Raw genomic sequence first — 13,317 nt, forward strand, 5'->3', positions numbered from 1 at the left:
TACTTGTGGTCAGTGCAGGTGGTGCACAAGTTGGTCTGCCGATCATTGGTAGTTTTTTATTTAATCAAAAGATTATCATACTATAAATGCCACATTTATATTTCTCAAAGCGTGTCACAAAGTTCCTGTAATGGAGAATCTTGAATCTAGTCCACTCATGTTTAATGATTTACAGCTCAGTAACTCCAAGGGAACATTCAGTCTTGTTTACTTTTATTAAACTGTGAACTTTGTCATTTATGATGGACAAAGCAGCCAAAATTACCCGGCGCCAGTGAGAAACTCTTCATCAGAGGTTTTCATAGAAAGGCTTTCAGTCTGTTGAGCTGCTGCACATTTAAAAAACTCACTCACATCCTGAAACCCAAAATCCTGGCATGAGTCTGAATATATCAGCCCCCCCCCCATCACCTTCAGAGAGTGACGGAAGACAAAATGATCTCCTTCCAAACGTTTCTCATTTCTTTAAGACCTCTACATAAACTGCCAGTTCTCAAATGTGCTGCAGAAGCAGCATCAGCACTGTATGGACAGAAATTGTGTTGGCTTCTGGGGCAGTTTGTCACAGCAATTTTTAAAGGGAGTAGTGATGGATGTGGTGGTGGTAATAGAGTGGAGCACCACTCACACGTGCCCTTGACTGTGACACACTGTGTGTTCAGGGGGAAGTGGGTGTTTGTGTGGACACTATCTGACAGAGAGGGTCCAGAAAGATTATGCATGTCAGCAGTACCTGTCCACACACACACACACACACACACACACACACACACACACACACGCACACACACACTGGAAAGGATTTAAAGCAAACATCTGTTTCCTTTCCAAACACAACAAAAAAATACAACTCGTATCAAAAAGCCTCCCTTTGAATTTTTTTGCATCAACTATTTTAAGGAGCTGCAGCAACAATTCCTTTGCAGCTGTTCACACCATCACCTGATCTCTTCTGGACTCAGGTTTGATCTGTGATTTGAGCCCCCATCAATCCAACGCTCCCGCCTCAAAGGACAAACCTCATCCTGAAACCTCCTTGCAAGGAGAGATACATCCAACAACAAAAAAAAAAAAAGAGAACCTTCATTTTGGCAGACTTTTCTCTCATTTGATGTTTTTTGGAGGAAAAAGAAGCAGGACGTCAGCAACACGAGTGTAACCACATCAGTTGGTTTTCTCTTGAATAGTGGCACTGTACTGGATTTTTCTTTTAACTTTCAGCAGCAGAGCTTGGCCTGTTGCTCCAGTCGTAGATTTCCATCTACAGACTCACAGAAACATTCCATCTTCTTGTCGACAAGATGATTGCAATCATCAGTCACTTGCCCACCTTGCTGCTCACAGACAGCTGAAACCTATCCCAGCTGGATACAGGCGAGAGGCGGGGTACACCCCGGATGAGACACCAGCTCATTACAGGGCCACATAACCGAAAAACAACCACCCACGTTTACAATTTGGTGTGATCAATATCACTCACAGAAACATTTAGACAGTTTGAACAGAGAAAGATTCCATTTGGACACTTGTTAAAAACAGTGTGAACAGTCAGCTCTAAAAATCAGTTATAAAAAGGAATCTGATTTGCTTGAACGATGCCAAGAAGCGTTGTCTCGTCAGAGCGTGCACAAGTATATGCACTATGAATGGGAATATGTAACCTGTGAACATGTGTACTTGTATTTTGTATGCAGGAAACCAAACAAGTAAAAATTATTCAGCGGAAAAATTTACAAATTCAGACAGGTTTTATTCTGTTTCATAAATAACACTGAACAAGCATCATACAGCGATAAATATCTATTTATACACTGTAAAATTCTCTGTATAACAAAATACAAGATATGTATAATGCACTTGATACAGATGGGAAGTACTGCATTTCATAGCACCGAACGAGACCTTTAACACAACCGTTTAAGTTAATATCAAACTGTGCTCCTCTAGAACATTCCAGGTGCCCAGTTACACCTCACATACAGGTCTTGTGAGGGGGTCTATGAAATATACTTCCCTTGGAAATCAGTTGTTGCATAACTATATCTAAGTTAAGTACAGCCCACCTTACTATAGAACATATTTCCTTAATGTCAAGTTTTTGAAATCCCATTCGAGAGACTAAAATATTACGTCCACAATGTGAACTTCATTACCAATACTGCACTGGATTTTGCATTAAATATGATGTCACTTCTTTTCAAAGTCTGAGCAGTACAGCTTCATCTAATCACACTTTGTTTGGAGGGATATTTCCTAATGTATTTGCAATATTCATCACATGGAATGAGAACTCATTTCCACATTTAAAAGGAAGTTTTCCTGACTCTCGCAGTCATAAATTGTAATTCCATTTACGTCGACTTTAAATTCAGGTAAGAAACAGTCAGATTTGATTGCCAAAACAAAAAAATAAAAAAAAAAATCAATAAGCAATCAGCAAATTTAGAAACTCTCCAAAGAAGGTGATTCAAATTAGAAAAAGCTGTACTGATCGCAGGTGTTTGTGCATCCACATCGTTGGCAGCGCAAAAATCAGAAGCAGCGAGGTTACAGGCAGTCTGAGCCCTATAACACAAACCTGGGAATACTGATGCTCACCCTTACAGTGGAATATGGATCGACTAACAGCGTCACTTTTACTCAGAAAAAGGAAATCTTTAAAGTTTTAGTAAAAACCTATTCCAAACACTTGGTGGGACTTCTATCATATACAGTTGTTTTTTTTTTGCTTTCAAACATTATTGCTAAATTCACACAGGAAGGGGCCCTTTCAACCAATGTCTAGCATGAAAACAACTCGGATTTTAGGTGGACTAACAGCATGGAATGTATTTTGGACATTAAATCTGGTTTTGATGTCAAAAAGTACAAGACAAACAGTAGTATAAAAAAAAAGAAAAGAAATAAGGTTGTGCCAGCAATCTAAACAGGCTTTTGTGAACAAATATGACATAAAGATGGATATTTCACATAGGAGCCCTTATAATTCATCAATCAGACTTTGTCTGAGGAGCAGCATCGTAATAATTCATGTAAAAGTAAAAAGTATTATCACATTCATCACCTAGTGTCCGTGTTGTAGTTTGATTGTCAGCTTGTGAGACGCATCACTTTCAATTTTTGACCAAACGAAACCCCTTCATAGTTAAATGTCAGTATGAAAATAATGTTTATCTGTTGGGACTGTGCAAAAGAACCAACGGTGTAGCGTGAGATCTGTCTTCAACTAGAACACAAAAGTCGTTGACAGATAACTTCTGTAAATACCAGCGACATCAAGTAATAAAATAAGCTATAAATCACGTGGAGCCTCAGAACATACGGGGCCAATGTCCTGACATCTGGAAAGCTTTATCAAATTATGGCACATAAAAAAATAACACTCTTGATCTCAAACAGCCCATTCGTCTATAATGTAAGTAAAACTTTAAGCACAGATGTAGACTGGTGTTATTTTGTATGCATGTGAAGTCGGATTAGTTTGGTTTCAGCACTAAAACATGACATTTATGACATTTTTGACACCAATCATATTGCACAAAATTATCAAAACTACCTTAAGCAGAAACTATGTAATAATTCTAATGCAGCCAAATAAAAACACTTCACAAAAAACAAAATGTGAAATCACATCGAAGTCAAAGTAAACATTTACAGGAAAGCTTGACATCTCAATTTTTAATTCAGGGTGGGAATCTACCGGAACACGTGGCCGTGATCGCTTCAACTTTTCTGGCAGAAACGTTCCTGCGGTCTCCTGCTGGGAATCTCCTCTCCAGTCCAGCTGCTCCTATCAAAACTGCACAAGTGCTAAAATGATCTCTACTAGCAGACGAGGCAGATTCAGCTGACGAGGTCTGAAGCCAGCAGAAAACCACACAAAGACAAGCTGGTAATGCTGCTCTTTCTCTCCTTCATCCCAAAATAAGCCACTTTAACACAAAAGATGTGGACCAAACAGTCAACTGAATAATGCCCTCATCATCCATCATAAAAATCTCCACACAGAAACAGATGTAGTATGAAAGAAAGGTGCATAGGTCGGCATTCTTTTGACACTGAAATGGGGGGGGGTGTCCTTGTTTTACTAGAAAACTTCAGATTGCACATTCATAGTTTACAGGCAGTTAATCCAGCCTCCTAAATATCTATAACCACCTATTCCAGCTGACATTAGGAGAGGAAGGGTTCACCTTGGACGAGTTCATCACAGGTCTGACATACATACACATACACACACACACACTTAGAGAGACAATCAACCATTAACCCTCACATTCACACCTACGGCAAGTTAGAGACACCACTTCATTCATGTATTGCATGGTTTTGGGGCTTATCTGACCCCCCCCCAAACCTAGTTGTTGCAAGGCGTTGCCAACATCATTTCATTTCATTGACATCTCATTGACAGGGTAAATGCTAAGAAGTAGCGTAATAAAAAAAATAATAAAAAGAACTAATAGAAAAACCTTTCAAAACAATATACTGTACTGCAAAACCGTTTCCGTTTCAGCTACGTTTCATCAATGGTGATGAAACGCTGTGACGACTGATGTTCTTACGCTTTTAAGGTGTTCGGGACAAACATCGTCAGGAATGACGAACCGTTCCACCGACACGTTTCAGACAAAGTCGAAGCGTTCCCTGTCCTTCTCGTACGAGCTCACGGGTGTCGATGTTTTGTTTTGTTTTTTTCACACCACGTTGACGCAGTTCCCGGAGCCAGCTGCCGCCCTCTTGCTGCAGTAGGTGAAGCCTCCGTGATTGGCGGAGGAGCCGTTCATTCGCGATTTCAGTTCCATCTGGCAGGCGGCGATGGCTGCGTTGAACTCGACCTGAGCTCGATGCACGACGTAGAACATCAGTCCGATGCTGATGATGATCTGCAGAGGAAGAGGAAGGAAAAAATGGTCACAGTTCATCTGGAGAGTACCTAATATATTGTTCTCACATTAAACTGTAATGAGGTCAGAAAAAGACAAATTAATATATCTGTTAACAAAATATCAGAACACAAAACACAAACCAAATAAATTAAATTAATTTAATTTAATGTCAAAACATCAGATGTGGTTAAAATTGGAAACTCGTTTGAGCCAATCAGATCTTTCTATCTCCGTTTCTGGCTAAAATAAATATATATTCTTCATGATTCTTTATATTTATCTGTTTCATATGCATTTGAATACACTACAAATAAATGGTTGTATTCATGGTTTACGTTTTGGCTCCTTAACTCTCTAAGAGGAGTGTTGAGCGAGGTTTTTCAGATCCTGTCTGTAGGTTTACTCCTTCACATCTTTGTTAACCTGTCAGAACGGCATGAAGCTGAACAGGTTGTGTTTGAGTGGCAACAAATTCCCCTCACCCTCAGAGAAACTGAAATCAACCTGTAGACACATTTTACATGGATCAGCACCATCACACCATAAATCACAGAAGACATGAGGGACTCTTCAGGGGGCAGAGGAGATAACAGAACTTACCCAATCCACATTTACAATAGCGGAGAAACACACAACGTCAATTCTGAGCAAGCATTTATGAATCTGATTGATCCCCTCAGTTAATGATTGTTTTTAGCCACTGAGGTCGACATTTGTAGTCACCGGCAGTTGCTCAACCACAGACACCTTGATTTATTTACAGGTAAAAAGACGACATTCATAGAAAAGTGTTAACAAATTTTTCCTGTGAGCTAACCTGCAAGCTAAACACGAAGTAGCCGCTGACGTTTTGCTCAGCGATGACGTCCTCCATGGTGCGAAGCGTGGTGCCCAGGTAGGAGTTGAGAAGCTGGGTGGGCAACAGACCTACCGAGGAGGCCACCAGGTAGTTCGGCAAGGACACATCTGTAATCTGAAAGAGCAGGAACATTTTACAAGCTATTCATAATGTTAAAGATGCTTGTTGAACTCAAATCATTCTCCTGTGGAGGATCTTCTAATCCAGAGATGCAGTGTTGAACTGGCATAAAATAATCTCACTAAAACAACAGACACCTTTAGAAATAAAGTAGTTTGACACACGGCTGTACTGTATTTACACAACTATTTTCAAATCACCAAAAGGGAACAACAAGGGTGAGATCCTGCTTACACAACAGATTATATAACACATTATTTTCACTGCTGAAGGAGATATGACAATGACATTTAGATTCTGACACTTTTTCTACTTTTAAGTAGAATCTTACTGAACGTTTCCACCGAACAGAGCATTTCCATTGTTGTCCTGGATGAGTCCTTCCTCCACGTCTGATTAGACTTTGACTCCGTATGTCCAGAAGCTGAATGACTCTGCTGTTGTGATGAGAGGTTTAAAAGCACAATCCTTCATCATATGTGGCTTCCATCACCACAATATTGTAGGAAAAGGTCACAAAAGCTTCAAAAGCTGCTGCGTATCCATTCATATGATCCACAACACGAATCCTGTTGGGACTGGTAAACACACTCCAAGTATTTGATTACATATACCATGAGAGTCAGTGTCACCCTTGACTAAGTGATTATTTCAGCTGATCTGTGTCTGCTGGGTGTGTGAGAACACGACCTTGGCAGTGTGTGCTCTGTGACTCCACTGAGGCCGATAGGAGAATATTGGGAATTGCAAGACTCCTCCTGAACCGAACTGTTGTCAGGCATGAATCCATTTTTGAGCTACTACGGATCCTAGACGTCGTTATTGGCTTAAATGCTGACCAAGCCTTGAGTTACTCATCATAGGACAATGGTGGTTATCAAAACCAATCGAGCTAATGTTTTCCGTTTCCCTTTAATTATTTTTAGCTGAGTGTTTCTTCCCCACACAGTGGCCCTTTTCTCCTTGAAAGATTAGCAGTGATGCGTCCACACCATGTGTCAACACAGTCGTATCGCCCTGAGCTGATCAATGAGACAGGACATGCGAGCCTGTGAGAGCTGCAGCGGAAAAGGAATGCGCTCTTTTTATCCCAGCACAGCTGAAGTGTCTTCCCACCCAAGGCAAGGCTGGTTGAAAGATTCCACTGATTCTACTTCTCTCTTCTGCAAGCCTGTTTATCAAGATAATCAGCAAATTCTGATGGAAAAAAGACAACAAAAAAAGTCCCATCCTGGGCTGACCTGATTCATTCACAGCTGCAGCAGCGAGCCAGGCCTGAGTTTGTGCTCATAAAACAAACAGAAAAGAAAAAAATGCTGAATACGGACACATAGTCTAGTCTTATCAATACAGGCCAAACCACACGGTGTAATTACCTGGAGCTGCACAAGCATGTCTTTATTAAACCATAATGACAGCAGACAGACAGCTGAGTCAGCAAGCATTTGTAAAGGTTATTAAACTGTAATCAAATACACATGGTGACCTGAATACGTCAAACACATCCACAACAGGTTCACAAATATTTGCTCCTAAAGCCGTCCCCCATTGTAAGCACTGCAGCCTGCGTCGTTTTAAGTTACCAGCTGTGATGCAGCACCATCCACTTCACGAGGAAGACGAGGGTGGGGCACGGTGAAACGTAGCCCCGACCACAGAAAGTCCTTACCAAGGGCACAGCAGGCAAACGTGAATTGCCAAAAGTGAACGGATAGTTTGACCTTTTATCGTGCAAACGCAACATCACCTTGGGTTATCAATGAGCATCCCGGTATGATGGATTACAAGGAGCGCAGTGAGTTGCTGAGACAGGTTCGAAACAATCGAACAAAGTAAAAGAGCAGCAGAGGAGGCGGGTGACCCGTCGACCAGACAGCAGCAGCAGCGTGTTATCTTACTCACGGGGAGGCTGCTCATCGAAGTTCACCCCACCAGCTGGAAAAAGATTTCACACTGAAGTCAGTGTGAAGAGTCAACGCCCTGATTTCCTCCAGCTAAAACAAACCACCTCTAATTATGGTTTAGTTCAATAAACTGCAATCTTTGCTAGATTGTTAAAAATGTTTGACAGAGGAATTAAGATGACAGATCAATAAATCCTTTTATTGATCCCATAAGAAACTTACAAATTTAGAATTTAAAAGAAGACTTTAATTTAGAAATTTACAGTGGGATGATTGAAAACTACAGCTTTTTGGACCAGAGATAATAACTGGTTAGCCTTAAAAAAAACAAAGAATGACAATACTGTATTTCATCAAAAGAATGGAGAACGACACCTCCGTGCTAGAGATAGAAACAACTCAGACAAAATGTCCTTCTCAAGACTAACACTAAAAGTTAAAGGTTAATCCAAGCCCACACACATGAAACCATTACTTTCTTAGCAGTTCCGCTGCTAAAAAACAGATGTCCCTTTTCACAGAGTGTAAATATACTTAGAGATGATGACCTGGAGCAAACTCAAAAAAAGTATTTTACAAGGCCATGAATTAGCCAGTGTTTAATTTCACCCTGATGATGATTTGTGTAACACCAATGATGCTGGTGACAACAGCAGCGACTGAGCTACCCACCATAAAAAGCCCATCCCTTTGACTTTGACACCTCATTTTCACTTCTGGAGATTAAACACTAAATTCCTTGTTGTAACTACTGTCAAAGCTCGACACACAGTTCTGGGACGCTTCAGTCTGTGCACACTGAGCTGTGTCCCAGCTATGACGCCGCAAGGATGAACCGACGACAAACAGAAGCCAATTAAGTCAGTCAACCAAAGGAAAACCATCTGCCCGGTGTGTAAGTCCTGTTAGGAACAGAAGCCTCTTAGCAGGTGAACGGCTGATCATATAGTGTTAGAATAATACAAACCCTTACTGTTAAAGCTTTTAGTTTTACATGAGCCACCTTAAAGAGAGTCTGTTTTCAGACAGACTTCATATAGACAATTTATAAATGCAAAACACACTTACAGAAACACAAATCAGCTGTTTTATTGCACTTTTTGTTACTATACATTGTGCCTCGACTCAGTGAAAGTGAGTAATTGCAAAAAATATGGTGAAATGAGGTCACCTCATTTATTTCCTAGCAGTGCAGGTGACAGGAAGGGGGCACGGGTAGAGCATGCACATGAAGTTACAGACCAGGAACAACAGACGACAACAAAACTTGCAGAACTGGACTGAAGTAAACCACCCAGCCTGTAACAACGCACCGTCAGAGAATGCTGGCTGAAGGAAAATATGTCACACACTGATACTCAGCTATAAAGGCTAGGCTAGCATCGTAGCACACAGACTAGGAATCCCTCGATATTCCAAGACCCTTGGTGTCTTTTTAAACTATTAACTGGAGTGTGAATACTTCATGAGTCAAAACCACACATCTGGAACTTTTACTGGTCACATTGTGGTTGTTTTTTTTTGACATTTCCCTGAACAGGCACAAAATGCTGAACTGATTTCCACAAGACTTTATGGAGGGGTGGGGAACGGGTTAGGAAGGCTAAACAGATGTGCAGGATTATCCAATCTTCAAAATTACACTCTACGGACGTTGTTCTAGAAAAAAAAAAATTCAATATACTTAGAATTCCGTGTAAAACTTCTACAAATCGTGGTCCCAAAATGGGTCAACACAGCCATGACTCGCTCGGCGAGTGTTTACCGAAAGCCAAATCCTCACAGGCCAGAAATGTCTATGCAAACCAGCCACCCCAGAATGCGTGTAATTATTGTCCTTGCGAAATTCTCCTCCCTTCATGTTTTTTTCTTTTTGTACCACAGGTCTGTGCATCGACTTCTTCATGCTCTAAGCTACAGATGCTCTTCAAATACCTCACTCTGCATTCACTTCTGGATGAACTTTGGAGCTCTCGCCTCCATAAACAAATAAATATTCAATATTCAGAGAGTTAAACGGTCTAGAAATATTACTATTCACTTAATGAAATGAAATATATATGATGAGCACTTTTCCTGCTTTGTCATCAACAACTCTCTTATATAACGTTTGCACAAAGTAACATAAACCAGATGGATATTCATCGTCAAACCAGTTGTGCATACTCAGTGTAAATGTAGACTGCTATTTGTGATCACACAATTTACAAGAAGCTAATGTCTATTCTAATAGTCAGGTTATGTGCTGCTCCAAAATGCTGCAGAAGCAATGACTTATTTTAGTTTTTTCACTTCCTGGAGTCTGATTTTATCAAGATTTAGAGTTAAAAATATCATTAATAGAGACTAAGACAATTACATGAACAGAACTAACCTAAAAAAGGTTGTATTGTGAATCAATTGTAGCAAAAGGCAAACTGTATGATCTAATCCAAAGCAACAGCACAGCATTTTTACAGGCAGGAGCATGACTAAAGGTGTGGTGACACTTGGAATGATTGGCTTGATTAAAGAATCTTCTTGACTGACAGATGAAAAACGCAATGTACCACAAACTTTTTGTGCTGTTTGATTGAAAAATCAAACTGAACAAAACACTAAACAGGATATGAACTGACGCCTCCTTCAAGCAAACCTTTGTTTGTGTGCCTAACAGAGGAATTCCTGCCTCTGCCCGTCTTTGTAAAGTCTCAGCTGGTAAAAATAACACCACAGACAAAAAAAAAATCCCCGAGCGCATGTCACCCGGCCAGCACAAGGCAGCATTTTGGAAGGCAGCAAGTTTCAATCCACAATAAGCAAGATGTCAGCAGATCAACCTGTCTTTGTGATTTGATCTATGTCTTTTTTCTTGTAGCATGAGCTCCCAGCTGATTCTCTACAATAGAGTAACATACCTCAACGCTTTCATTATTTGGAGGTATAAATAAGTTAAATGAGAAGGACAATCAGAATATAAATTATTCATACCATGTAAGAAGGTCAAGGGTTTCAAATTAAGAGTTGGAGTGCAACTGAGAGCAATATTCTGATGCGGCTTTACTGTTGGTGTCATTGTTGACGTTGTCTTGACCAACATTAAGGTATCAAAGATATTTTGATCATTAATATCTTAACCTTAACATATTATAAGAGTTCTAATAATGCAGACGTAGGTTTAAAAAATTAGACACTGGTAGGTCTAATTGATGAGATAATTAATATTTTTGGGCTACTACAAAATTTTTATTCCTCTTCTGCCAGCTATTCAAGAACAGGTTGCCTCTCTCTCAAGAAAGATGCTTCTGTGTGTGGTTTGTCTCAGGAAACCACCTACCACCAAATTTTGATCACAACCAAGATATCTGTTCCTGAGACTAGTTTCTGGTTATGATTTTCAATGTGCAATGAGTTGGGCTACTGCTCATAAAAATATTTTCATTCTAAAAAAAGAAAAGTCCCAGGTTTGTTTTGTTCACATGATTGTAAAGTGTTCTACAAATTAAAGAATGGCAATAGTGTCGACATACTCACCGAGAAAACGGCATTTTGGAGCCCAAAGGGTATGGGGGTAAGTCTCGCTAAGGCCACAATTTTTAGTCCACTTCCTCCTTCCACCACTCGTATAACAGCGCTGAGCTGTTCACTGTTCCCAATCTTGTTTAGAACCCAGCCAGTCAATAGTCGTTTGCACACCAGATGTGCCACAAAGGTCCCTATTAAAACTCCCACCATAACCAGGCCCATGCCCAGCACAAAACCATAGAGGTAGCCAGCTGCCACATTAAGAACAATATATCCCCATCCAAATGGGAACGACACAATAATCAACCCTACTATAAAGAGCAGGGCTCCAACAAAGCTGTCCAAGCTCTCCATCCAGAGCAAGAGGTCCTTGAGGTATTGGCGCACAAGGGCAACAGAGGAGAAGCAAACACCGGTCAGGATGCATGCCAGCAGGGCGCTTTTGAAGCAAAAGGTGGTGATACAGCATGGGTGCCTAAAATCTCCACTGTTGCTGGGGGTCATCCCTCCTGTGGTACCAATAACCTCTGAGTCTCCATCGGACTTCCCGATGCCTGCCACCGTCTCGTCGAAGGCGCTGCATATCAGGATGTCAATCTTGTCACATTCCTCTGGGGCGGTCCTCTGCAGCCAGCGGTTCAGGTGAATCTCTGTCTTGCCAACTGCATGCTTGAAAAGCTTGGTGAAAAGCTGCACGGTCGTGGACCCTGACATTGACATGTTGGACCTCAGATAATCTCAGGGGACCTGCAGCTGGGCTCAGATGACAGAGCTGTGAGGATTGAGATTTCCACTCAGCTTGTCCATACAATGCATGTCTATCAATAAAGATTTACTGAAGTTCAACAAAGGCAGGTAATCATGAACTCCTAAGAGAATGGCTTCAGCAGCTTTATCCCCACTGCTATGGATTTGTGCAGAAGACATAAATATGAAATCCGTCACTCTCCTTGTCCTTTAGATGTATGAATTGTTCAATTTAAGAGTGTTAGTCGTGGACAAACTGGCGGGACATCGTGCCAGTCCACTGACAGCAAAGTGCCAGTTTTGTATTCTCTCCCTGACGGACTCGCCATGTTCACAGATGTCAAAGGATGGAGCTCCGGGCAGGAAAGAGATGAGCTATAGCGATAAAACAATCCAACACTTCGCCTTTGGAATGAAACAACTAGAATCCAAAGGGTGGACCAACATAAACTTTTATTGCTCCATTCTGTTAGCGTTGACACGCTAGCCTGAATCAGTCCGGGGCTAACTTACTCATGTAAGCTAGCGTTAAGTTAAATAACTATGCGCGGATAAAGTCCTCCGTTTCTTCTTTAAACCGGTGTCGCCTTCTTTGTAATCTGCATATTCCAAACAACAGTGAGCGAAACCGCACAGGAAGAACAAACATGAAAATCCAGTTGGGTCATTCTACCATCTGGGTGTTGTCGTTTCTCCCCTCCGTCTTTCTTCCACAGCGCTGCTAGCTGCTGCTGTTGTCGCTGTTGACGCTATTCATACCAACCTCTGTTTGTGTCCCAGAATGCCAAGTAACTCCAGCCCACGTGACCAATGGCCAAATCCAATCAGAGCTCTTCAATCGTTCTCGCGAGATTTAGCAAAGTTTTCACCAAAAATAAATTTATGTTGCAGATGACATTGTGGTCTGCAGTGAGAGCAGGGAACAGGTGGAGGAGAAGCTGGAGAGGTGGAGGTTTGTCCTGGAAAGGAGAGGAATGAAGGTTAGCGGCAGTAAGACAGAGTGGGAGAGTGAGGTTACAGGGAGAAGAGATCAAGAAGGTGGAGGATTTTAAGTACTTAGGGTCAACAGTCCAGAGCAATGGAGAGTGTGGAAAAGAGGTGAAGAAGCGTGTACAGGCAGGATGGAACGGGTGGAGGAAAGTGTCGGGTGTGATAGAAGAGTTTCAGCTAAAATGAAAGGAAAGGTGTACAAAACTGTGGTGAGACCAGCGATGTTGTTTGGTCTAGAGACAGTGTCACTGAAGAAAAGACAGGAGGCAGAGCTGGAGGTAGCAGAGATGAAGATGCTGAGGTT

At 41.3% G+C, this 13,317-nt stretch overlaps 1 protein-coding gene across 1 annotated transcript; it reads right to left on the reverse strand.

Moving 5' to 3' along the window:
• Positions 1-1,729: 1,729 nt before the first annotated feature.
• Positions 1,730-12,753, reverse strand: tmem64 (transmembrane protein 64). Its single transcript, XM_068333025.1, has 3 exons — positions 11,286-12,753; positions 5,707-5,862; positions 1,730-4,886 (listed from the first exon to the last, which is right to left on the reverse strand). The coding sequence occupies exons 1-3, from the start codon at positions 11,994-11,996 to the stop codon at positions 4,698-4,700; spliced, it is 1,056 nt and encodes a 351-aa protein (XP_068189126.1). The 5' UTR covers positions 11,997-12,753; the 3' UTR covers positions 1,730-4,697.
• Between the last annotated feature and the right edge of the window lie 564 nt (positions 12,754-13,317).

Source organism: Antennarius striatus, chromosome 14 (genome assembly GCF_040054535.1).
Source record: "Antennarius striatus isolate MH-2024 chromosome 14, ASM4005453v1, whole genome shotgun sequence".
Taxonomy (NCBI): Eukaryota; Metazoa; Chordata; class Actinopteri; order Lophiiformes; family Antennariidae; genus Antennarius; species Antennarius striatus.

Bases quoted from the DNA above. Each gene is read 5' to 3' on its own strand.
- tmem64 (XM_068333025.1), bottom strand. From the start codon at position 11,996: ATGTCAATGTCAGGGTCCACGACCGTGCAGCTTTTCACCAAGCTTTTC. The intron at 5,863-11,285 runs GTGAGTATGTCG...CTGCTCTTTCAG, and splicing joins TCCAAAATGCCGTTTTCTCG to ATTACAGATGTGTCCTTGCC. The intron at 4,887-5,706 runs GTTAGCTCACAG...CTTCCTCTGCAG, and splicing joins ACTTCGTGTTTAGCTTGCAG to ATCATCATCAGCATCGGACT.